At 55.3% G+C, this 24,970-nt stretch overlaps 1 protein-coding gene and 1 long non-coding RNA gene across 2 annotated transcripts; one reads left to right on the top strand and one right to left on the bottom strand.

Annotated features, from left to right (window-relative positions):
- The first annotated feature begins 409 nt into the window (after positions 1 to 409).
- Positions 410 to 21,375, top strand: ITGA5 (integrin subunit alpha 5). Its single transcript, XM_044755571.2, has 30 exons — positions 410 to 914; positions 7,123 to 7,253; positions 8,618 to 8,730; positions 8,848 to 8,968; positions 9,166 to 9,227; positions 9,318 to 9,363; positions 9,625 to 9,750; positions 9,958 to 10,002; positions 10,144 to 10,187; positions 11,942 to 11,998; positions 12,183 to 12,235; positions 12,549 to 12,757; positions 13,289 to 13,480; positions 13,702 to 13,747; positions 13,918 to 14,019; positions 14,217 to 14,272; positions 14,376 to 14,530; positions 14,828 to 14,965; positions 15,095 to 15,162; positions 15,538 to 15,688; positions 15,773 to 15,865; positions 16,008 to 16,087; positions 16,194 to 16,274; positions 16,385 to 16,490; positions 16,899 to 17,051; positions 17,913 to 17,999; positions 18,110 to 18,223; positions 18,828 to 18,929; positions 19,502 to 19,624; positions 20,270 to 21,375. Exons 1-30 carry the CDS (start codon positions 535 to 537, stop codon positions 20,351 to 20,353), a joined length of 3,318 nt encoding a protein of 1,105 aa, XP_044611506.1. The 5' UTR covers positions 410 to 534; the 3' UTR covers positions 20,354 to 21,375.
- Positions 18,926 to 24,966, bottom strand: LOC139041638 (uncharacterized). The gene is made up of 4 exons (XR_011497148.1): positions 24,719 to 24,966; positions 24,254 to 24,456; positions 21,614 to 21,732; positions 18,926 to 19,245 (listed from the first exon to the last, which is right to left on the bottom strand). It is a non-coding gene; the product is annotated as an uncharacterized lncRNA (long non-coding RNA).
- Positions 24,967 to 24,970: the final 4 nt, after the last annotated feature.

The following is a 24,970-nucleotide window of genomic DNA, read 5'->3' as shown; positions in this document are numbered from 1 at the left end:
TCTAGCAGCTTGGGTGAGGGCAGTGGGACTCGAGGAGCCCATGTAGGCGCTCCATCAGATCAGGCTAACTGAGTTCTCTGTACCTCAACTCCTGAGTCCCAAATCCAGCTGGCCGGAACCCAGGCACCCGGTGGCACCGGAAGGCAAGGGGGAATCCCAGTTGGCCAGATGCCAGAGGTGTCTCCTGCCTCTTTAGACCCCAAAGTCTCCTCCCTGAAGAAGTGAGGAAGACCCCACACACGTATACAGACTCCCTCCGCCCTCCAGAGGTGATTCCTTTCCTCATTAGGAAATTCTCCGCTCCCTTTTTCCGACTCCTTTTCCGAGCGTTTACGTTGTACATCTGGAAAGGAGGGGGGAGGAAGGAGGGGGAAGCAGAGAGAAGGAGGGGGAAGAGCCCAAACCCGTCCAGTCTGACCCAGTCCAGACAACCGGCCTCCAGCTGGGGCTGGGGAGAGGGGAGTGGAGAGGTGCGGCCCCCCCCACGCCCCTTCGGGGTGGGGGGCGCGGGCTCAGCGTTCCTAGGACCCAGGAATGCCCCCCCGCCCGCCCCCCCTGCAGGCGGGGGGAGGGCTCAGCCGGGAGTTTGGCAAACTCCTCCCCGCGTTGAGTCATTCGCCTCTGGGAGGTTTAGGAAGCGGCTCCGGGTCGGTGGCCCCAGGACAGGGAAGAGCGGGCGCTATGGGGAGCCGGACGCCAGGGTCCCCTCTCCACGCGGTGCAGCTGCGCTGGGGCCCCCGGCGCCGACCCCCGCTGCTGCCGCTGCTGCTGCCGCTGCTGCTGTTGCTGCTGCTGCCGCCGCCACCCAGGGTCGGGGGCTTCAACTTAGACGCGGAGGCCCCAGCAGTGCTCTCTGGGCCCCCGGGCTCCTTCTTCGGCTTCTCAGTGGAGTTTTACCGGCCGGGGACAGACGGGTGAGTGAAGAGGGTTGGCGGCGGGAAGTGGGGGCGCCTGGAGACGGGGGCGCGGCTGGAGTCTGGAGGGGACCAAGGCTTGAGTTTGGGAGGCGGAGTTTGGAAGGACCAGGGCTGGAGTTGGGGGCCCACGCCAGAGCTGGGGGCCCGCGCTGGAGTAGGGAGGGGACAGTGGCCGGCGTGGAGGGGGGCCTGGAGTTTGAGAGAGATCCGTGGGGAGACATGTGTGGGGTGGGGAGAGGACTCGAAGCTGAAAGCTGGAGAAGTCTGGGCAGGGGTCTCGGGGCCAGTGGAGAGGAGGGCGCGTGAATGGAGAGCGGAGGATCTCTGGCTGAGATCAGTGAGCTGCCGGGACCCGCGGCGGATGGGGGCGGGAGAGGGGGCGCGGAGGCCGGGAAGGGCGTTTTGGAGTGCCGGGGGACCTGGGGACCCCAGAGGGCCATTGTGTGGAGAGAGAACGGGTCGAAGCAGAATGAGCTGTGTGTAGTAAGAGAGGAGTCAGAGACTGGGGGGTCCGGAGGTTACATGGGGGCCTGCCTCATCCTCCCCTCCCCCCTCAACTCAGACCGGGAAAGACCCGGGAAGGGGACGGCGGCTCCCTCTGCTTTCTGCTCCGTCTCCTACTCCGCCCTCCACCCCCATCTCTGTTCAGACAAGGGGATCCGGGAACCTAGGGATTGTCCCGGGACCCTGGCCCGGGGGCGCAGGGGCTGGGGGCGGGTTCAGCCAAGGGCGGGTGCTCGGATGTGTCGGGAGGGGTGTGTGTGCGCGCGTGAAGGGGGGTGGGCGGTTTCCCTCTTCCTCTAGCTCTTGGGAGGAAGAGAAAAGCTTATTTCCTGTAGCTTGTCGGCTGGAGCTGAAAGGAGACTGGAACTTCTGGGGCTGGGGTCGGAAGCTGGGGAGACGCGGGCTCTCTGGGCCCGAGAGCAGCAGAACACAGACAGCAGAGACTGGGAACGTCTCAAAGGAGGATCCTCATTCCCAGCTCAGCAGGGTGACAAGCAGACTGGAGCCTGAGTGCCTGGAAAATAGGGAGCCCACAGGCTTTGGGGGAACTGGAGTTAGAGCTGAGGCAACATTAGAACAAGGGTGTTTGTTTAAAGGTGGGGGGTTGGGAAGTGAGAGGAAGGTAGCTGCTCCTGCCTGGAACAGGGACTCCCAGATGCCAGATTCCTGATCCTCCACAATCACTGGGGTAATCCTCTTTCCCCGACGGCTCTGGGCTCTGAGCTTCCCGCTGCTCCCCAGCACCACCCCCACCCCAACCCCTAGTATCTCAGGGTTTGATGGGACCTCTGTCAGAGGTGAGCAGTTTTTACACATGATATAGTTAACTGGTCTGTACTCGTTTTCTCTAATTTTTGGAGAAGAAGGATTAATCTAGCTAATTCAATTGGGGAGGGGGAGCAAATTTGTCCTTTGTCTAGAGGACTGAGGATGGGGAAAAAGAAAGATGGTTAGGTCCCAGCTGTTGGTTCTGGGCTTTTCAAGGTCCCCACCCAACCCCCACCCCACCCCCCTGGCCTCTTGCCCAAACCCCATTGCATCACCCTGGCCTGAAGCCTCTGCCAGGCCTGGCCTCCCCCAGGCCCCTTCAAACTGCTTACCACAACCCAAATGGAGTAGAGGGAAGGAGGGAGCGGATGGGATCCTCCCCCACATCAGGGTATCCAGTTAGCCGGCTCTTAACCTTCCTCTTACCCTACCCCCACCCAGCAAGAGTGTCATCTCCCTTTTAGGACACTCCTCTAAAACATCTGGACTTTCACACACTCCCAGTTCCCTAGGTGTCTGCTGGCCCCTGGCCTGGTCCTTCAGCCCCTAAAGCTCTCTTCTAAAACAGGACCCAGCATTCTCGTCCCTTCCCCTCCCCATCTGCTCATCTCTCCTCCCAAGAGAACCCAGGTGTCCAGCTTGCACTCCTCCCCTCTCATTTTCTCTTTACAATACAGTCTTAGAGCAGGACTCTGAACATTCTACCTCCCCAGTGACCCCCATCCTCCCACAGCTGGGCCTTCAACCCCAGCTCCCTGCAGGGGACAAACATAGCCCCTCACCTGGGGCCATCACTGGAGAGGGAGGGCCTCGGTGTTCTTGGTCTCCCTGCATCACCTCTCACGGTGGACCCCGAAAGAGCATCACAGGACAGGGTGAGCACAAGAGGTTACATGGTAGGAAGGGGCCAACCTTTAAGTCAGGCAGAGCTGGGTGTGTGTCCTGGCCCCCGACTTGTTCTTTGTGTGACCTGGGGCCAGTTACTTACGCTCTGGGAGCCTGGTGTTCTCATGAAAATCAGACACCTAACTTCTGAGGCTATTCTGAGGACTAAATGAGACAGTATATACAAAAGGCACCTGGTCCACAGGGGGTGATCAATACATGGGAGGCCTGGTTTTCATGAAGGAGTTTATTTCTGTTTCTAGTTCTCTCCTCCCTGGATGCCACCTGGTTCTTTGTCTAGGTTTTCCCCCATTTCTTGCTTTTAGTATTTGCTTATAGCAGCGATAGTAATAATAGTCCCTCACTTTCCTTAGCACTTTTATATCAGTTTTTCCATTGGATCATTACAAAAACCCTTGCATTAGGTAGAGGAAGCATTATTGCCCTCGTTTTATATGTATATACACTGAAGCTTCAGGAGTCACTGAAGTCGAGAACTAGAAGTCGGTTTAGGGACCATTCAAGGGCAACCCCGTCATTTGCTGGGTAGAGAATCCAAGGCTTGGAGAGGGGACGTGAGTTGGTCCAGGACAGGAGCTTGAAAGGAGGACCAGCCTCAGCCCAGCTCCTTATCTCCTTCCGGTGCTGCCACAAGTGGAGGCAGCTCTTCCTCCCCAACCAGGCAGGCATATCTCTTGAGAATACACTGGGAGACCCAAAACTCGGTGTCCTCCTCTGGCCTGGCCAAGGCTGCTGTAAGACCTACAGGGGCTGGGCCCTGGTCCACTTGCTACTCTCCACCCCAGACCTTGTCAGGCCAGCAGAGTCAAACAGTAACGTGTATTGAACAGGAGCTGGGTTAATCAGAAGCCTGGCTGGGGAGACAATGGAGAGGAGAGGAGGGGATAAATTGGCAACAGGGTAGACCAGAACTCTGGCCGAGGAATCAGAATCCCTGGTTTCTGGTTCTTATGTTGGAAAGGATTCTGAGTGACCTTGGACATGTTCCGTAACTTCTCTGGGACTTAGTTTTCCTATCTGTAAAATGAAGACATGGGACTAGGTGAGCAATTTTTTTATTAACATTTTTTCATTATTTTTGTTTAAATTCAAATGCTATCTTACCAGGGCATTCTATATAAAACAGAGAAAAGAAGTTGCTCTAACAGAAGACTCTAAAAATGTGAGGGCCAAACTAGCCTCCGCTTACTCCACGTGGCAGCCCTGAGGCGTCTGCAGGGAAGTCTGCAAACCAGTGGATGCTCTCTCGGCTGCGCCTGCCAGTTGTGGCAGCCCAGGTCTCCAAGAACCAACCCCAGAACTTCAGGGATCTAAACTTCAAAATAAATTACAGCAGTTATTTCCTCCTTGGACTCGATATTTTGGAAGAGCTTATCTGCCCAACTGCATTTAGTAAGGAATAATTAATTCCTTTTTCCCATTTTTTGTCAACTGGAAGTTAGAACAAGACATCTATAGCTGCCAATCAGAGCTTCTGACCAGTATGCGATAACCAGGCTCTCACATGAGCTGATATAATTCCAGCCAAAAGAAAATACACTCGAGGTTTTAATTAGCCCAGACAGTCTTATCAGGTGAATGCATGATTTCCGTTAGGCTTTCTGAAATATTGAAAATAGCCCAAGAACCCTCCATTGTTACCTTCTTGGATCCTTATGAGGCCCAACTGCTGCAGGATTTAGGAAGCAGGAACCAGGAGTGGAAGAAGAAGGATAAACTATGTGACAGGCCATCCCTGACACCAGGTGCCTCACTTGGTACATGGGAGAGGGCACCGTTTATTGGACTGACTTAGGGGAGCTGGGATGGAAGGGCCACTGAACACTCAGGTATAGGCCGTGGGCAGTGGGGGACAGGTCTGGGTCTGGGTCTGTGTCCCTTGCCTGCATGCCAGATCTCCTGAAACTTCACACAGCCACAATGCATATGGCACTGGCCCATGAGCTTGTGGACTTTACAAGCTTTGTAAGGCCTCTCTCTCACCTTCCACCCCTGCCAAACTCCAACCTTCTTCCTTAGGCCATCCCAGGAGCACTCAGGCTCAACTATTCCCCAAGAGCAGAGGGTGTTGGAAAAATTGGGAGGGGAGAGGGATCCCTTGGCTGCAGCCCTGTCCTCTCCTAGAAATAGAGTATCAGAGCTCCAGGAGACTCTGAGATAACCTGTTCAACCTCTTCACTCAGAGAAAGAGGGGAAGGGTATTGCCCAAGGCTACACTGAACTAGTGCCTGACCCAGAACTCCTGACTCCTGGTCCAGGGCTCTGTTCACGGCCTACTGCACCACAGCTGTTCTCTGGGGCAGCCCCTGCTAAGGGAGCGTTGCACCCCTCTCTCCTCACCCAGCCCTGGAGCAATGCAACCGCTCCCTACCACTAGCCTCAGCTACTGGGCCTGACAACTGACCAGGTCACTGTGCCTTCGGAATAGCTAGTGCCCACCCCCCAACTGGATGTGAGGCCTGAGTGAGAGGGGTGGGGCCCGGCGGGTGGGAGACAAGCGGAGAAGTGAGAGGTTAGAAACAGACAGGAAGCCACAGGCAGTAAACATTTCCTGTCCCCAGGGTAACCAGGCTGGCACCCCACCCCCCATCACTCCAGGAACTCTCAGTCTCTGGCCCCCTCCTGTTCTTCTGGACCCTGCCTTCTCCCTCCTCCATTCTTACCCTCTGGCCCTCCTAAACCACTCCTCACTCTCTATTTCAGCCCCCTGGCCCTGCTGCCTTGTGTTCCCATCCCCTATTCCTTTTGGACCCCAAACCTCTCACCCTTCCCCTACCTGGTCTTCTTGGAAGACACCCAAGCTTTTGTGACCTCTACCATAATCCCCGACTTGGGACTCTTGCCTGGTGAGACAGGCTGAGGTAGGTATCCAAATATCAGGGAAGGGGTGATATTGGGAATGTTGAAAACTGAAAGGGGCCAGAAACCCATAGAGATGGAGAAGCCCAAGATCTGAGATCAAGACAGAGAGAGGACCCAAAACCAAAACCAAGAGAGCAAGTAGTCAAAGGGGCAGAGGGACAGAGAGATTGGGAAGCATGCCAGAGGCAGCTATGGAGGAGAGCAGAGGTCAAGGCTGGCAGGGGCCAGATCTACTGGCCCAGGGGCTGGGTCCAACTGCCCACACTGCCGGATACAGTCCTCATGGGAGACCCTGGAGGAGAAAGCCAAGAGGGCTGACAGCTGCACAGAGGCCTTGGAGGCAAGGGAGCTAGGAACGGTAGAGATCGAGCCGAAGGCAGGGAGATTGCCCAGGACCTTAACTATGGCCACCCCATTATATAGGACCCCCAGCAAAGGCAACCTTCGCCTCCTCATCTCAGGAGGAATAGAAGCACCATGTCCGGAACTAATATCACAGTAGAGCAGAATTCGAGTTCAGACCCCTAGGGATGGTGTGTGGGAAAGGGATTCAGGGGCTGAGACAGACCCAGCCAGGATGGGGAGGCAGGCCTGGGCCTAGGGGACAAGCTGTTTTCACCATCCTCCCAGCTCCTCTCTCTACTCCTACTGCCTGATTTCCAAGACTCACATTTTCCCCCTACACGCCCCAGGGCTCGGCAGCCAGGCAGCCAGTCGCCTGAGTCTTGGCCCAAGAAGGGCTTTGGCTTGGGACCAGAGAGTACAGGCTAGGTGAGAGGACCCTGGGGTTCCAGAGCCTGCGCATCTGATCTTGGCAGGTCCATAGGTCCATAGAAGAAGCTAGGATCCAGGCCCTCTGGCTCCTGTCCCCTTCCCAGAACTGACTCTAGCTCCTCCTCTCTTTAATAATGGGAAGGTAGGAGAGGAGAAAGGGTGAGGGGAGGAGGGGAGGGGCTGTGTTAGTGACAGCGGCACATGGGGACCGCCTGACTCCAGCCTGTGCCTCTGGCATCTGTGGCATCTTCTGAGATATAAATACAACGCAAGGGGGCATCTACCCCACCCCCAGCCAGCCCCTGGCCCAGAGGCCTGGGTCCTTCCTCCCTTGGGAGACTGGAAAAGAGCTAGGAGCCACCCTGAACTGCCTCTCCTTTCCCCTCCACAGGGTCAGCGTGCTTGTGGGAGCACCCAAGGCTAACACCAGCCAGCCGGGAGTGCTGCAAGGCGGCGAGGTCTACCTCTGTCCCTGGGGCGCCAGCCCCGCGCCGTGCACCCCCATTGAATTTGACAGCAAAGGTAACCCCCTTGCTAGGTGGGGGAAGTTCAGGGAGGGCCTGGAGGGGGACGGTGGCTTGGGGGTGGGCCCAGGTGGTGCCTGGAGAGGAGTGGAGCCTGCCCAGCCGCATGGCCACGTGCCCTCCCAGCACACTGGTGCTCTGGTGCTCCAGCGCCGTGCAGCGGAGCAGCAGCTCCCGTGGCACTCACACCACGTTCCCAGTCCAGCCCAGCCCAAGGAGGGCGGGCATGATTCAGAAACATGTGGCTCTCATTTCCCCTGAATCACCCACAACTCAGGGAGGCCAGGGCAGTAACACAGACAAAGACAGGGAGAGTCACACAGACTATTTGATTCATTTAACTAAGCACTGACTAAGTGCATGCCAGGCCCTGTGCTGGTGCTACAGGGGACTGAAACATGATGAAGCCACCACCCTCAAGGAGCTCAAGGTCTGGAGTCAGTGCAGAGATGGAGGGGAGGGAGACAGATGGAGACAAGAGATAAACAATAATAACAGCTGACACTTCCAGAGCACTCGCTCTGTGCCAGGCACTGCTGAAAGCACTTTACATATATTATCTCACTTAATCCTTTCAACAACTGTAGGAGGTATTATTATCCTCATTTTATAGGTGAGGAAACAGGTTAAGTAATTTGTCCAAGGTCACACAGCTAGTAAATGGTGGAGCAAGGACGTGCACTCAAGCAATCTGGCTCCAGAGATCAAGACTGGGATGAAGGGACAAAGAGAGGAGAGCAGAAAAAGATGGAGCATTGGGGGAAAAATCATGAAACAGACTGGTTTTTTTAAAAACCTGAAAGACAAATGAGAATCAGAGGAATAAAGAAGGCTGTTCTACAGAGGGCAGAGATAGGGCTTGGAAAGAGACAGACAGACAGATGTACAGAGAGAGAGATACATAAGGGGACAGGTATTCAGGGATGTGAGAAAGGTCAAGAAAGATGGAACAAGATGCTGTTAGAGACGCAGGCGCAGGTACAGACCAAGAAGTGCAGCCAGAGGACTACCCTCTTGGGAAACAGCCATTCCTCGCCGCCGCCCTCCTGCCTCCACCTCCTCACAAGCATCCTTGTCCCAGCCGAGTGAGGAGGCAGGGGACCAGGGGAAGGCAACTCTAAAAACCCAAGTTCTGTGTGTGTGCACATGTGTGCATGCATGTGTGCATGTGTGTGTATGTAGGGGAGGGGTAAGTCCGGCTACACAAAGCATACTTTAAAGACGCTTCGCCACTCCCCCTCCCAGTGAGTCACAGGGGCTTGGGCCTTGCAAGTGCTTGGGTGCCCCTAGGCTGAGGGTGGGCACCGCTCTAGGGTCAGCTGCCCAGGGCCTGGCACGACTCCCCTTTCTTACTTCCCCAAGGTTCTCGGATCCTGGATTCCTCCCTTTCCAGCCCAGAGGGAGAGGAGCCTGTGGAATACAAGTCCTTGCAATGGTTCGGGGCAACGGTTCGAGCCCATGGCTCCTCCATCTTGGTGAGGGGCCAGCAGGCTCGGTGGTGTCGTGGCTAGGGGATGGGCACAGGCCTCGAGGGAGGGAGGAGGGGCCCTATTGCACTCAACCTGAAGCACCCTCCTCCCGGGCTCTCCCAGGCCTGTGCTCCACTCTACAGCTGGCGCACAGAAAAGGAGCCGCTGAGCGACCCCGTAGGCACCTGCTACCTCTCCACAGACAACTTCACCCGAATTCTGGAGTATGCACCTTGCCGCTCAGGTAGGGCAAGAGGGGGCGTGTGCCCTGTATCTGCTCTCTCTGAGTCCCCACCCCCATCCCCCAGCTTTTATGTTCCTCATCTGGTCCAGGGAGGTTCTTTCTCTGGTTCCCTCTCCCACCTCCCTCCCCAAGCTCTCTTTTCTTTCCTGTGGGGTCCATCTGTACAGGCTCCTTCTCAGCACCTTCTCCCCTCACAGATTTCAGCTGGGCGGCAGGACAGGGTTACTGCCAAGGGGGCTTCAGTGCCGAGTTCACCAAGGTGAGAGGGCAATCTAGGAGGGAAGTGGCTGTGGGTGAGGGACACAGGGGGATCAGGACCAGATGTCAACTCACCTGCTTTCCCCCACAGACTGGGCGTGTGGTCCTAGGTGGGCCAGGGAGCTATTTCTGGCAAGGTAAGTCCTTCCTCTTCTGTCCCTTAGTCCCCTAGCATGCGGCCTCTCATCCCCGCTCCCAGCCTGAAATCGTCACCCTTGCCTTCTCTGTCCCTGTCCCAATTCCCCTTTCCTTTTCTTGAGACTTCCATGTCCTCTTCCACCACGCTCCATAAGCTTCCCTTCCTTGGACCAGACTTCTAAAATCCTACCCCATCAGCCCCCAGTGCCCCCTCCCCATACCTCCTCTTCCATCCATCCCCTCCTCATCTCCTTCCCCAGGTCAGATCCTGTCTGCCACCCAGGAGCAGATTGCAGAATCCTATTACCCTGAGTACCTGATCAACCTGGTTCAGGGGCAGCTGCAGACTCGCCAGGCTAGTTCCATCTATGATGACAGCTACCTGGGTGAGCCAGCAAAGAGGGTCTGGAATAGCAAGGGGAATCTCAGGCACGCCTGTCCTTGCCGAGTCCCGCACCCCCACCTCTCTGCCATACTTGTCATGTGCAGGCTGTCTATGAAGGCCCAGTATTGGGGGGAGGGATTGAAGGGTGGGCCAGGGCAGAGGGGTCCTCAAAGTAGGAATACTAATGTCTACCCACCCTGTCCCCCAGGATACTCTGTGGCTGTGGGTGAATTCAGTGGCGACGACACAGAAGGTGAGTGTATCCTCAGGCTGGGGCCAAGGGTGGGGGCAGGTGGAGACCTAGGGCCTAGGGCCACAGGAACCAGACACTTGGCATTTCTGTCCCACTCCCCTTTGCCTGCCTCCAGCCCACAACTTTCTCTTCTCTTCACAGACTTTGTTGCAGGCGTGCCCAAAGGGAACCTCACCTACGGTTATGTAAGACCCAGCCTGACCTTCCTTCCCTCCCCTCTCCCCCGGCTAATCACAAGACCCACACCTGGCAGTTTGTGAGGGTTCAAAAGTGGGTCAGAGCCTGGGCTCTGGAGTCAGACCTGGGTTCAATTTCTGACACTCACTCTGGATGGGAACTTCTGTTATTGATTCCTCTCCCACTTCATTCCCTAAAAACCTTGAGCCTGCTTCACCCCCTGAACCTCATTCTTCTCTGTATAATGGGATAATAATAGGTCTGACCTCACAAGGCTCTTGTGAGGGGCAATGAGATAACGCACGTGAAAGCACTTAGTGAACTGTTCAGCTCTGTACAACTGGGAGCTGTTATTATTAGACCATGACAAGTGCTTTCAAAGGAGACAGATAAGAATGCCCTAGGAGTTTGGTCAATTAACATATATTAAGGCAAGGTAAGAGATAAGCAGATGAATAAGACATCATACCCCATCTCATAAGGTGCCTCTAATCAAGGATGTAAGATAAGATGCACATAAATTATAATCTAAGGCCGAACTGCTATTCATGAGCCCCTCAATGTGTCAGGCACTGTCCACTCGTGATTTCTATTCTTCACAACAAACTTTTGGGCTAGATATTACCATTCACATTTTACATGTGAGAAAGCTGAGGCTCTAAGAGACCAAGGCAGTTGTTTAAGATCACCCAGTTAGTAAATGGCTGGATAGAAATTTAAAACAAGATCTGCCTTATTCCAAAGCCAGCATTCTTTCTGCACTACAATAAATTTCAGAAAAGTGGTTAAGATGAGATAGCAGTTTAGGGGAAGGAAAACCTCCTTTCTAGGGCAGGGATGGATCAGAGAAGTTTCTATGAAGGATCAGGGGAGACGAGGCGAGAGGGTACCCTAGGCAGGAGCATGAAAAAAGGCATGAAAGAAAAGGAACAAAAGTCAGGCCAGTGTAGCAGACATGTGAGCTGGTTGAGGGTGGGGAGAATAAGGAAAGGCTGAGCAGAACCAGAAGGTTGGGGCCAGATTCTCCAGGGCCTCGAAGGATGGCCGAGAGCTGGAGACTTCAGGCAGTGGCTACAGGGAACCACTGCGGGTTTCCAAGCCAAGGGGGCCCTGCTACATGCACTCTGGGACGATCGATTGGTCTGCTGCCACGGAGGAAAGGTGTGATGAGGAAGGCAGAGCCAGGCCGGAAGGCGGCTAGGGGCTGTCCAGCAGGCCTGGGAGAGGGCTCCCACCAGAGCAACAGCAGCGAGAAGCAGGGAGACAGCAAGGAGTGGCAGGACTGGCAGGGCCAGCCGCTAAGGAGGACTAGAGGGGAGACATCAGTGTTTGGTTTGGAAGGGCTGGAGGATGAAGGGTGGCTGAGGCCTCAGCGTGTATTCAGTAATTCGGCTAATAATTATTGAGTGTCTCTTGCTCTCCAAGCATTACTGTAGGCTCTGGGGAGAAAACAAAGGACAAAACCAAGCTCCTGCCTCCATTGCTCTTCCATTCTAGTGGGTAGAGATGGATGACAGACAGATAAATATGAAATCTGTCAGCAGTTGATAAGTGATCTGGAGAGAAATAGTGAAGAAGCCGTAGGATGGAGCTACCCAGCATAGAGATGGGAATGTGAGGGCAAAGCTCAGGAGAGAGTTAAAGGACAGGTGGTCTGTGTCTCCAAGGAATGCCTGCCCCTGGGTATCCTGTGCCCATCTGCCCTCCATCCATGGGATGGTCTGGGAGTCCAGGACCAATGAGCATGTCTCCTCATCCCCAGGTCACCATCCTTAACGGCTCAGACATCCGATCCCTCTACAACTTCTCAGGGGAACAGGTGAGGACAGCCCCCCCCCCAAACCCAGCTTAGCCCTCTGCCAACCAAACCCCAACCCTGACTCAATAAGCTCAGCCCGACTTCTCAGGCTCCCTGGAGTACCTGACCTCCCCAGACAGCCCCTGTTGATCCTTCTTATTGGCCCCCTGGTTCTGACCCAGAGCTGCCCCTCTGTCCTCCCCAGATGGCCTCCTACTTTGGCTATGCAGTGGCTGCCACGGACGTCAATGGGGACGGGTGAGTAGTGGGAAGGAGGCACCACGATGCCCTTCCCAGATCCAGGAGGGAAGGAGGGGGATGGAAAAATGCAAGGAAAGTTTTTCTCTGGGCTCTCTCTCTGCCTTATCCTCACTCCTGCCTGCATGTCCCCTGAGTCCTTGGCTGAGGGACAAGGAGAGAGCTGAGAGCTGAGGACCAGGAGACCTCAGGTCTTCTCACCTGGGTGGGAGGCAGCCTGCAATCCAAGATGCCTGGGATTTCCTGGCACTAGGATTGGGGAAGGGAGGGGCAAGACAAGGTCTCAAGATGCCTGGGTTTTCCCCTACCCCAGGCTGGATGACTTGCTGGTGGGGGCACCCCTGCTGATGGAGCGGACAGCTGACGGGCGGCCTCAGGAGGTAGGCAGGGTCTATGTCTACCTGCAGCACCCAGCTGGCATGGAGCCCACACCCACCCTCACCCTCACTGGGCATGATGAGTTTGGCCGATTTGGCAGCTCCTTGACCCCCTTGGGGGACCTGGACCAGGATGGCTACAATGGTAAGTATCATGGATGGACTGAAGTTGCGGAGGAGTCGGGGGCCTGAGTCAGAGGGGATTGGGAGGGGCCGGCCCCGTGGCAGAGTGGTTAAGTTCACATACTCTGCTTCTGTGGCCCAGGGTTTCACTGGTTCAGATCCTGGGTGCGGACATGGCACAGCTCATTAGGCCATGCTGAGGTGGCATCCCACATGCCACAACTAGAAGGACCTACAACTATGTGCTGGGGGGATTTGGAGAGAAAAAAGTAGGGAAAAAAAAAAAGATTGGCAATAGTTGTTAGCTCAGGTGCCAATCTTAAAAAAACGGTGGGGGGGGGCGGGCAGGGTGCCTGTCAACTAAGATACCCAGACCCTCAGTGACTTCCTAAGGAGGTATGTAGACTTTAATCCCAATGTCTAGGTTTTGGGGCTTGAAGAGATTAGAATATGGGAATGACAAATGAAAAAAATAGGGTCCTGGGGGCTGGTGGTAGAGATTTGGACTCCTGGATTCCTGGCCTGTTGACTGCCTGTGTTGTGTGTCTTGCAGATGTAGCCATTGGAGCTCCCTTTGGTGGGGAGACCCAGCAGGGAGTGGTGTTTGTATTCCCTGGGGGGCCAAGGGGGCTGGGCTCTAAGCCTTCCCAGGTTCTGCTGCCCCTGTGGGCAGCTGGCCACAGCCCGGACTTCTTTGGTTCTGCCCTACGAGGAGGCCGAGACCTGGATGGCAACGGATACCCTGGTGAGTTGCGCCCGAGGCCCCTTTCACCCTAGAAGTCCCTGGTCACAGACCCCTACTCCCTCTTGTGCACCTTTCCTAAGCTCCTGGGTGCAGGTCTAAGCTAATGTCACCAGGTGGCACTGTTCCCCCACTTCAGCCTCCAGCAATGAAAACAGAGGGTTGAGACAGAAGGACCCTGATTTGGGGCTTGCTCTAATGGGTAGTTTCTTGACTTCTTACAGATCTGATTGTGGGGTCCTTTGGTGTGGACAAGGCTGTAGTGTACAGGTATGAACTCCTGAGGGGCAGCCTGGGAGAAGTGGGAACTGGGGAACTTTTCAATAGGGCTGAGGTTGGGAAAGTGTACAAAGGCCCCTGGGATCCAGGGTTTGGGCATCAGCTTCCTGTGCCCACGTTCCAGAGTCTTAGCTCTATTTACCCACACCCACTCTTGACAGGGGTCGCCCCATCGTGTCTGCCAGTGCCTCCCTCACCATCTTCCCTGCTATGTTCAACCCGGAGGAGCGTAGCTGCAGCTTGGAGGGGAACCCTGTGGCCTGGTGAGCTGGAGCCCAGCACATTGGAGGGACCGAGTCTGGATACATCAGTCTGTGCCTGGGGTGGGCAGGGAGACCAGGCCTGTCTTAGGAAGGGGACCAATGGGGTTGTCCTAGTCTGGGACTCTCCGGGAGGTAGGTAGAAGATAGGGTGCCTGTTCCACTTGGATATACCAGCTTTCATCTTGGTTTTCCTCCAGCATCAACCTCAGCTTCTGCCTCAATGCTTCTGGAAAACATGTTCCTGACTCTATTGGTGAGTGAGGCACTGGTACAGGGGATGGAAGAGTACCTCCCTTCTCTCTGAATAGAGGAAGAGCAAGAGGCAGATTCTCCTTAACATACATCCCCGGCTGCAGGCTTCACCGTGGAGCTCCAGTTGGACTGGCAGAAGCAGAAGGGGGGAGTCCGGCGGGCACTGTTCCTGGCCTCCCGACAGGCAGCCCTGACCCAGACCCTGCTCATTGAGAACGGGGCTCGGGAGGACTGCCGGGAGATGAAGATCTATCTCCGGGTATGGCCTGAGTGTGGGCTATGGGCTGACCTGGGAAGGGTGGCCACACAGAACTGGGGGCCCCTCCTGATGGAAAGAGATTGGGAGATTCCAGGGAAGGACTTGGGACTTTGGGGGAACTTCTGTCGAAGGAGCTGGGAACCAGGCTGCCAGGGCCTCTGAAGCAATAAGAATGGTCAGGTTGGACATCTGGATTCTTGAGGGCCCTGAGCAGACAAAGGGAGATGTGAGAGGCTGAGGAACAGGGCCACCAAGTCCCCAGGGTCCCCTGATCTGATCCCTCTCCCCTGCCCCTAGAATGAGTCAGAGTTCCGAGATAAACTCTCCCCAATTCACATCGCCCTCAACTTCTCCCTGGACCCTCAAGCCCCTGTGGACAGCCACGGCCTCCAGCCAGTCTTACACTACCAGAGCAAGAGCCGCATAGAGGACAAGGTGAGGAGAGGGCGAGGAGGCGGGACCTGAGAGGAGGGGCCCACGCACCAGGGACAGGGCCCTGGAGCAGAGGGCCTACAGCCTGCGAGGGGATCTAAACTCCCCTCTCAAGGCTGCCCTGCTCCCCAGGCTCAGATCTTGCTGGACTGTGGAGAAGACAACATCTGTGTGCCAGACCTGCAGCTGGAAGTATTTGGGTAAGTGAAGGCTGACATCAAGCTGGGGGAGTCCAGATGCCAAGGTCTCATAGCAGGACACGTGGAGCTTGGAAGCACCTGGTACTGAAAAAGTAGAATAGAGACATACTAGCCAGCTGTGTGAACTCGGGAAGTTACTCAACTTCTCTGAGCTTCAGCTTCTTTGTCTGCATAGAGAGAATAATAACATCTGTTTCTCTAGGCTTTTGGAAGGATTCAATGAAATAATCTACATACAGCATCTAGCCTAGTAAAACAGAGTTGGAACTCAGTAAATGGTGTCTATTATTATTATATGATTATCATTATTATGGCCCATTGTCCTGGTTTGGGGATTAATTCCCCACTGTCCCTTACCCTGTGTGCCCCCTCCAGGGAGCAGAACCACGTGTACCTGGGCGACAAGAACTCTCTGAACCTAACTTTCCACGCCCAGAATGTGGGTGAGGGTGGTGCCTACGAGGCAGAGCTGCGTGTCACGGCCCCTCCGGAAGCTGAGTACTCAGGACTCGTCAGACACCCAGGGGTAAGAGGGGATTCCCAGGCGGGGCTTGGGAGGAGACCCTGCTGAGGACCCACCAAAACCTCACCTGCACCCACCCACCTGCAGAACTTCTCCAGCCTGAGCTGTGACTACTTTGCTGTGAACCAGAGCCGCCTGCTGGTGTGTGACCTGGGCAACCCCATGAAGGCAGGCGCCAGTGTAAGTCTGAGTGGGAGAGAGGGCTGAGAGGACAGTGGCCAGCCGGCCAGAGCGGAGCTGGGGGAGAGGGAAGGAGGGCTGGAAGTGGCGTGAGGCAGATGCCCAATCCAACAGCCCCCCGTCCTCCCTCCCTGTTCCACAGCTCTGGGGTGGCCTTCGGTTCACAGTCCCTCATCTCCGGGACACGAAGAAAACCATCCAGTTCGACTTCCAGATCCTCAGGTAGGGAGTGGGTGGGCCCAGGCTGCGGCGGAGGTGGGGGCGGGGCCTGGCGCTGGGGAATGCTCGCCGGCTCCAGCACGGCCTCAGTCTCTCCTCCATCCCACAGCAAGAATCTCAACAACTCGCAAAGCGACGTGGTGTCCTTCCGGCTCTCAGTAGAGGCTCAGGCCCAGGTCTCCCTTAACGGGTCAGTGCCTGGGCAAAATGGGGCCTTTCTGGGAGGGGAGACGGACTTAAGCAAAGGATGCATACGGGGTCCTGGGGTCCCACTGTCCTCTAAACCCCCCTCCTCCTCAGTGTCTCCAAGCCTGAGGCAGTGCTATTCCCGGTGAGCGACTGGCACCCGCGAGACCAGCCTCAGGAGGAGGCGGATGTGGGCCCTGCTGTCCACCATGTTTATGAGGTGAGGAAGGATAGAGGCAGGGAGGGCCGTCCCGGCAGGTGAGGGGAGTGGACAAGCAGGGCCAGAGTGAGTGACAGAGAAGGAGGAGTGAGTGTGAGTGACAGATGGCTGGGACCAAAGGAAGGGCCTGAGAGGAAGCGAGGAGGAGTGGGGAGTGACAGGTAAAGGCCGGCAGGGTCAGTGTGAGGGACGGCCAGACGAGAGACAGGTCAGTTGAGTGACTTGGAAAGGAAGGCTGGAGCTGCCTCCTAGAGCGTTGGCTGGAAAGGATTTCACCTCTGCCAATTGAGTCCTTCACTCCTGAGGTAGGCGACTCACAGCAGGGTGTGTGTGCCACAATGACCCAGGGTCTCGCAGGGCAGAATCATTCTCTTCCTTCTCATTTTGATTGTGCTCTTCCCTCCTCAGCTCATCAACCTGGGCCCCAGCTCCATTAGCCGGGGCGTGCTGGAGCTCAGCTGTCCCCAGGCTCTGGAAGGTCAGCAGCTCCTCTACGTGACCAGGATTACAGGACTCAGCAACTGCACCACCAGTCACCCCCCCAACCCACAAGGCCTGGAGGTGAGGGGCCTGGAGACTGACCCGGGGTGGGGGGAACCAAGCCTGAGAGGTTGGAGAAGGCTGCTGGGGGCCTGGAAGAGCCAATGAGCATGTGCCTGAAGATGGGACTTAGGCCACTGGAAGGGGGTCAGAAGGCCCACAGACACCTCGAGGCCCTGGGAGGGAAGAAGACTCTTACTTCTTGCCCTAGCAGACTCCTAGGGCCCTGCTCAGCACCACGTCCTCTGGGAAGTCTTCTTCAGACCTCTTCCCCTGGGCCCCAATGCCTGTTTTAAAATTCGTTTACTTATTAACATTTAATTAAGTGAGCATCTGCACTGAATACTGTTATAGGCTCAGGAAATATTGCACCAAACAAAACTAGCAAGGTCCCACTCTCGTGGAGCTTCCGTTTTAGTGGTGGGTAATAGATGATAAAAATTAAAAAGAGAGGGAGATTAGCAAGTGTGGAAAAGTGACGACAGTGCTAACATGCCAGGGGCAGGGCCGGGACTGGAGACTGAGTCCTCAGGGAACAGCTCTTGAGGAGCTGAACTGAGTTGAACTGAGGCCTGACAGACAAGAATGAACCTGCTTGTGAAGACTCGGGGAAGAGCATTCCAAGCAGAGGGAACAGCCGGTGCAAAGGCCCTAAAAGGCAAGGACCTCATTATTTATTTACACATCTCCTCCTAATAAACTCCAAGGACCAACTCTTGTTTGTTTCTGTCTTTCAACGCCAAGCCTGGCGCTTTGCCATAGGAGGTGGTCAGCTGGATGGATAAAAACATCAGGTTGAAGCTGCTCTGGAGCCAGGTGCTGGCCAGCTTAGAAGCTGTAACGAGGTGGGAGAGGCAGCTAACGGTCTCTTTCCTCTTCCAGTTGGATCCCGAGGGTTCCCAGAGCCACCAACTACAAAGACGGGAAGCTCCAGGCCGCAGCCCTGCCTCCTCAGGGCCTCAGATCCTGGTAAGCCCTCCTGGGAATGAGGGCTGGGCCCAACCGTTGAGGACCCGTTTGGGTTCTCAGAGCCACCAGAAGGGCAGAATCCCGGGTTCAGGCCTCCTCTTTCTTCCCAGAAATGCCCGGAGGCGGAGTGTTTCCGGCTGCGCTGTGAGCTCGGGCCCCTCCACCGGCAGGAGAGCCTGAGTCTGCAACTGCATTTCCGCGTCTGGGCCAAGACCTTCCTGCAGGTGAGGAGCTTTACCTCGGCCCCTACCCGCCACCTTCTGGCCTGCCTGGGCCGTCCCTCCCTTTCCCCACTGCCCCAGCCACCTTCCTGGGCAAGTGGGACCCAGGCCCTCCTGCTCCCCTCCTCGCCGTTGTTCAGGCAGCTCTTTGTGACCTTGGCGCCACCTAGTGGCCAGGCTGGGGGTGACCGCTTCTCTTTCCTGGCCCGTTCGGAGGAGGGAAAACTGCATACCAGCGTGCAGAGGATGATAGAAAAACAGAGATGGAAGATGAATGCGTAGCGGAGAGGCAAGCAGACGGAGGAATAGTAAAGAGCAGTCATTTATTGACCACATATCATGGGCCAGGCACTGTCCTGGGTGCCCAACCAACCCACATTAATGATTCAAAAAAAAATGTTTTATTGAACATACAGTCATCTAATTATACATTATTTAGTTATAACTATTCAATTACACATTTATTATCTCACATAAGGAACACAGAGATTCAGGAGAGAATGAGTCTGAAAAAGGGAAAGATTATAACCTGAGCCAGACCGTGGGGAGCCCTGTGTCCCCTAGGTCCCAAGAGGGGCTGCCCTGAACACCTTTCCCCCACCCACAGCGAGAGCACCAGCCATTTAGCCTGCAGTGTGAAGCCGTGTACGAAGCCCTGAAGATGCCCTACCGAATCCTGCCTCGGCAGCTTCCCCGGAAGGAACTTCAGGTGAGTCCAGGGCTCAGAGTGCTGGCCTGGCGCTAGGGCTGGGACACAGCTGAGCACGGGGGAGGCTGGCCTTGTTATTGTAACAAATATTTTTTGAGCATCTACTATGTGCCAGGCACTGTGCTAGGTCCTGGGGATATGATGATAAACAAGATGGACAGGGTACCTTCATGCCTGGAGTTCACGTCGAGTGGGCAATGGGAACACAGTGCGACAAGTGCCAGGATGTTTACAGGAACACATCATAGGGACACTTGAACACAGTCTTGCAGAGTCAGGAAGGGCTTCCTGGAAGCAGTGATGTTTAAGCCGAGACCTGAAGAATAAATAGGAACTACCAGGCTAACCAGTCAGGAAAGGAATATTCTCTGGGGAGAGGGAATTGGCAGTTGTGAAGGCCCAAAGTCAAGACAATGATGCACATTTTAGGAATCTAAATTTTGAAGTTCAGAATTCTGTTAGCCCAAGATGGGAAGTGAGAGGTGGGTCTAGGTTTGATGGAAAGTTGGGGCCAAGTGTAGTTTGGGAAGAACTAATGGCTTTTCAGTGACCTCTCCTGACTTGCTCCCTAGGTGGCCACAGCCGTGCAGTGGACCAAGGCAGAAGGCAGCCATGGTGTCCCACTGTGGATCATTATCCTAGCCATCCTCATTGGCCTCTTGCTCCTAGGTCTGCTCATCTACATCCTCTACAAGGTCAGCCACATCCTAACCGTGACTTGCTCACCCTCTCATCAGGTTCTGCCCTTGACCCAGCACAGTCCCAAGCATCTACCTCCAGACCAATTCTCTAGCCACATGCCCCCACCTCTGCCCTGGCCACATGCATCCCATTCTGACCCTACCTATAGGATCTTTCCCTTCATTCTACAGCCTCTAGCTTAGAAAGAGTCTCTTGAGGCAAGCTAATAAGTTTGCCTATACTTGCAAAATTAATGTTACTCACAGGTGGCAAATATGTGGCATTTGTGCTGTCATTTCCTCCAAAAACCGGCAGCCATCACTAACTGTAGAAGTGGCCTCAGAATTCTTCTCAAGAGGCAGCCACTACTAGGCAATCAGAGTTGGAACTTGAGTTCAAACCTATGTGCCATCCCTGGCTTAACTGGGGCATTTTGATGGCACTAATGAAAGGCCCCCTTATACCAAAGCACCCCCAGCTTTAGTCCTCCTGGCCCACTGGACCTCTTGGAGAGGTAGTCTTAACAGCCTGAATTTAGGCCACTTTTGCAAGATGGGGCGATTGGAAGCACTAGGATCCTCTTCATTCCCTCTTGGGATAAGGTCTGGGGAGAAATGGGAGCCAGAGTGTCTCAACTCTCCCTCCTTCCCCCCCTTTAGCTCGGATTCTTCAAACGCTCCCTCCCATACGGCACCGCCATGGAAAAAGCTCAGCTCAAGCCTCCAGCCACCTCTGATGCCTGACTCCTCCCGATCCCAAACTCCCAATCCTGAAGGCCCAGTCCCCCCACCTTCAGTCTACTGACAGGGAGGGGCTGGGCGCTTTCTGAAGGTGCTGAGGGCCAGGGAGAAGCTCCTCTCCCCAGCCCAGAGACATACTTGAAGGGCCAGAGCCGGGAGGTGAGGAGCTGGGGATCTCCTCCCCCCATGCACTGTGAAGGACCCTCGTTTACACATGACCTCCTCATGGATGGGGGAACCCAGATCCAGGGACAGAGGCCCCAGCCTCCCTGCAGCCTTTGCATTTTGGAGAGAGTTTCCTGAAAACAACTTGGAACCAGAACTGGGGAGTCCAGTCCCAGTTCTCTGGGCCAGACGTTCTCTGGACTTCCTATCCAGCTCCAGCCTGCAAAAATCTGTCCTCAGCCTTGCCGGAGATCCACAAGAAGCCCCCAGCTAAGAACCTGGAACCTGGGGAGTAAGACCTGGCAGCTCTGGACAGCCCCCACCCTGGAGGGCCAACAAGAAACACTAACCGTGGATGGTGCCCCAGGCCCAGCTCAGGACAGATCCCACACAAAGATCAGCGCTGGCCCAGAACCAGCTCCAAGGGGAATCAGAACTGTAATGGGGCCAGATCGAACCTGGGGCCTGGGGTTGATCTGGGACCCAGACTCAGACGTTAGTAACCTAACCGGGCAGATCCAGGACTACATTTGAGCCTGCTCCAGACCTGGGCCTGGAGGCCCAATCCACCTCTGACTCGGGAGAAGTCAAGAATTGCCCAGGACCATGAAGGGGCCATGATGGCAACAGATCTGGAACCTCAGCCTAGCCAGATGCAGGCCCTCCCAGTCCCCCAGAGAAAGGGGAGCCCACCTCCTGGGCCTGCAGGATTTGGGCTCTGCCTACCAGCTGCACTGATGCTGCCCCTCCTCTTCCTCCCCAACCCTCCCCTCCCCTCCCCTCGGCTCCGGACCCCCGGGACTTATTTAAACTCTGTTGCAAGTGCAATAAAACCCGGCCCGGTGCCCCCACTGACCAGAGCTGGAATCTGTGTGCTACCTCACTCTTTCCAAACCCACCCCGGAACCAGACAGCTTGGTGGGTAGGAAATGCCTGTGTTTCTCGCAGCTTCTTTCCGCTGGGAGCCAGAAGTGTGACCCCCCCAGGAACTGTGGAACTAGTTTTTGGGTTCCCTTCTCCTAGGTGGAAGAGATGATGGAAGGGGAGAAAGGAGGGCTTGACTCCTGTCATCCCCCAGCCCCACAGATCTGGTCTCACCTCCAAGAGAGAAGGGCAGGAATCTCTTCTCTTTGGGTTTGAGGACTAGGGAGGAAGACACAGGGGAATGTTCAAGTTGAAGGTGGGGGAAGATGGTCCAGAAGACTCCTCGGGCTCCCCTAAATCAGAATAAGGAAATGGGTTGAGCAGAAGGCCACAGAACTAAGTCAGAAGGAAGCCAGTTAGGTTTTTGTTTTGTTTTGTTTTTATTGTATATTGTATGCTGGTGGGTAGAAGGGGTGTTAAATATTTTACACACCTTATCTCAGTTAATTTCTATCAATAATCCTGTGTGGTAGGTACAGAGTTAGCCCCATTTACGCAAGGGGAAATTGAGGTCCAGAGAGGTTATGTAACTTGCCCGAGGTCACTCCGTGAGTGCCTTAGCAGAGTCACATTCACCCTAGTCTGACTGTGAAAGCCCATGTCTTGCTTAACCAACATGCCATGGGGTTCATATCTTTGAATAGAAATCAAAGTAAGGGGGCCCCTCAAGGTCCTCTGTCTCCTCAAGGCCTGTCCTAATGTACCCCAAGAGGAAGCAGACAAGGGCTGAAATTCTAACGGGTTTGTTGGAGGCAGAGTCCATGTCATGCTAGACCAGAATTCAGCCACAAGAGGGCAGCATAGCCACAAATTTATGGGAATTTTGGGAAGGGAGGGTATGAGTTCCGCTTCACCCTCCTCCATCACCAGGGCTATTCTTATTAACTTTGGCTCCTGCCTAGCAGTACCTGCATCGCCTCAAAATATCTCTCCTGGGAGACCAAGCCTGCTCTGCACTCCAGTCTGTGACTTCTTGATAATTCTGTACCTCAGGAACTTCTGTCCAGAACCCATAAATGACGAGGGACAATGGGGAGGACGAGCCCTGAGGAGGCAGTGAGCCACCCAGTATTTCCAAGGCTGGCAGCTGTGGCCTAACAAGGCACTGGGAATTCTCCAGGGAGAATTGGGGGAGGGGCGAGAGTGGCATCTATCAAACTCCAGGGGTCAGGTCTGAGATTTCTTACACTATTGTGAGGAGGAAACAAGGAGGGGAAGTGGGCTGTGCACATTGGCTGGTGTTATGGGTGTGTCTGTGTAGTGCCTGTCCCTCTGAGTCTCAAGTGTGACAAGGTCTCTCCCAAGGATGCACAATATAAGAAAGGAATTCCTTGGGTTCAGAAATGCCGCAGAGGTAATCTAGCACCAGGCTCTCTGTCCCTGAGCCATAATTCTCAGGCTCTGGTCTGTTTGCCCTCCCAAATCTCCCCCGCCTCCAGAGCGAGTCTGCCTCCCATCTTGAGACTTGGATCATCCAGAGGGACAGGAGGATGGGGGCTAGAAGGCCTGAGCCTTCTCCTTGTCTGTGTCGGTGGAGAGGAATAGGAGGCCCTGGGAAGGGACCAGAGCAGCTGGGGGTGCAGGGAGGAGGAGGGGGCTCAGGAGAGGCAGCTGGCAGGCGGGAAGCTGATCTGGGGGTCTCAAATTTCTTGACATCAATTAGAGCAGCCGGCCTGGGCTCATTAGTAGCCTAGGGTGCAGGGCTCATCAATAATGAATTCGCCCCGCACACTGCCCCAGCCCAGCTGCCTGCAAGGTCACCCCGCCCTCCAGCCAGCTGCCTCCCCTTGGTAGGCTAAGCAACCCCTCTTCTGAGACCTCCCTAACTCAGAGCCTCTGGGGGCAGTGTGGGAGAGTGGACAAGGCTGAAGACAAAGGGGTCTCTAACTGATCAGCCACTCCTGATGCTGACTCCTGTTTGTTCTCGGAGTCCACCCAGAAGGAGAAAGAATGGGCAGAGGCAAGGAGGAGTGTATGTGGGGGGGTGGAAACAGAGTCTGAGGAGAAGCAGGTTTTGTGGTACTAGGGTTGAATGGTGTAGTGATAGGTCAGATCTGGAACAAGAAGATGTCCTCTGATGGGCTCAGAGACCTCACCTTCTTTCCCAAGGCCAGACTTGAGCATCAAGGCCACAGTCCCCTGAGTTCTCTGGGCCTCTAGATCAGAACAAGACCAAGGCTTTGGCACCCCCAGCATTCTCTTGCCCTTGAGCTGGAGCATCTTGACAGGTGCAAAAACAGATCTTTTCTTCAACCCAAATCAGTGGGGTGAGGGCAAGAGACTGTTGAGGTCCAGAAACAGGAACTTGAATTTCCTGTAGCTTAATTAGCCATCTAGTCCCAACTTCCCTGCAGAAGCCAGGAATGCCAGTCCCCAGTCCCCTTCCTAAACTGTTTCTCGGCTCTAGTCCAGCCACCCTTCCACTGACCTCTTCCTCCCTGCCTCCACCCTCCCTAAATCCCAAGTGCTCTAGTTCCCAGTCATACCTCCTTCCCCTCTGGCTGGGGTTGGCCTAAAGCTGGCTGCTTGGCATTCTGGGAAGTCTTTCTGCCGCCCTCCCTCTTGGGGCAGGTACAGACAGGTCCAGGCCGCAGCAGCTGCACCTTCCCCAGACACCTCACAGACTCAGAGACGCCAGCCTCATTCTGGGGTCCCAGTTGCCCACCTCCAGCCAAGCCCCCCGTTGGTCCTTAGAATATGTCCCACACCCCACACCCCCTGACATTCTCCTCAGCCCGTATATTCTGTCCCATCCTCCATCTTCCCCTCCACCTCACCAAACACCCCCACCAATCCTCTTCAATCCAAGCTCACCTTAGTGGGGAATGCCGTGGGTTCAGGCCCTGGATAGACGCTCCCTTCCCCACCCTAATCCAGGCCATCTCTGCAAGGGTGAGCCTCGGTTCTGGATCTTCTGTCATCTTCTGCTCGCCATACTGATCTCAGTTGCAAGCTTGTATTCCCACCTCTTTGGGTCCATTGATTGCAATCTCTTCACTCAGACCTTCCCTAAGGACCTGGGCATTTGGACCCCAGCCAGAGATCAACTTGGGATCCATCTTCAAACCCACGTTTCATCTCTCAGGCCCAGCCCCCAGGCATCCTGCTCCAAAATCAGAGAAACAACTAGGCCCTAAACATTCTCTGCCCCCACCTCACCCCCACCCCCAAGCCCAGCCCATCACTCTAGAGAGGACCCAGGTGTCCCTCTCAAGCCAGGCCCCATCCCTCCCCAGAGTACTCAGACATCCCCCACCCTATGTGGGCCCATGACCAGACCTTTCCACCCTCAGACTCAGCCCTTCTCCGGAACCCAGGCATTTTAATTTCCAGCTTCCTCTAACACCTCTTCTAGATGTCTTGTTCTCCCAGCCCTGGCTGCAGTGACTCCGTAAATCCAGGCGACCCAGGGGCAACAAGTAGAAGAGACAGAGGGAGGGGGCGAGGAGCCGCCAGGCCGCCCCCTCCTGGAGCCCTGGGCGCCCGGGACCCCCTCCTCCCGGCTTCACCTGCTGCGGGCTCCGCCCCCGC

This window comes from Equus asinus, chromosome 22, assembly GCF_041296235.1.
Source record: "Equus asinus isolate D_3611 breed Donkey chromosome 22, EquAss-T2T_v2, whole genome shotgun sequence".
In the NCBI taxonomy this organism is placed as follows: domain Eukaryota; kingdom Metazoa; phylum Chordata; class Mammalia; order Perissodactyla; family Equidae; genus Equus; species Equus asinus.
Note: the sequence above shows the minus strand (reverse complement) of the source record. Positions and strands in the feature narration are given on the sequence as shown.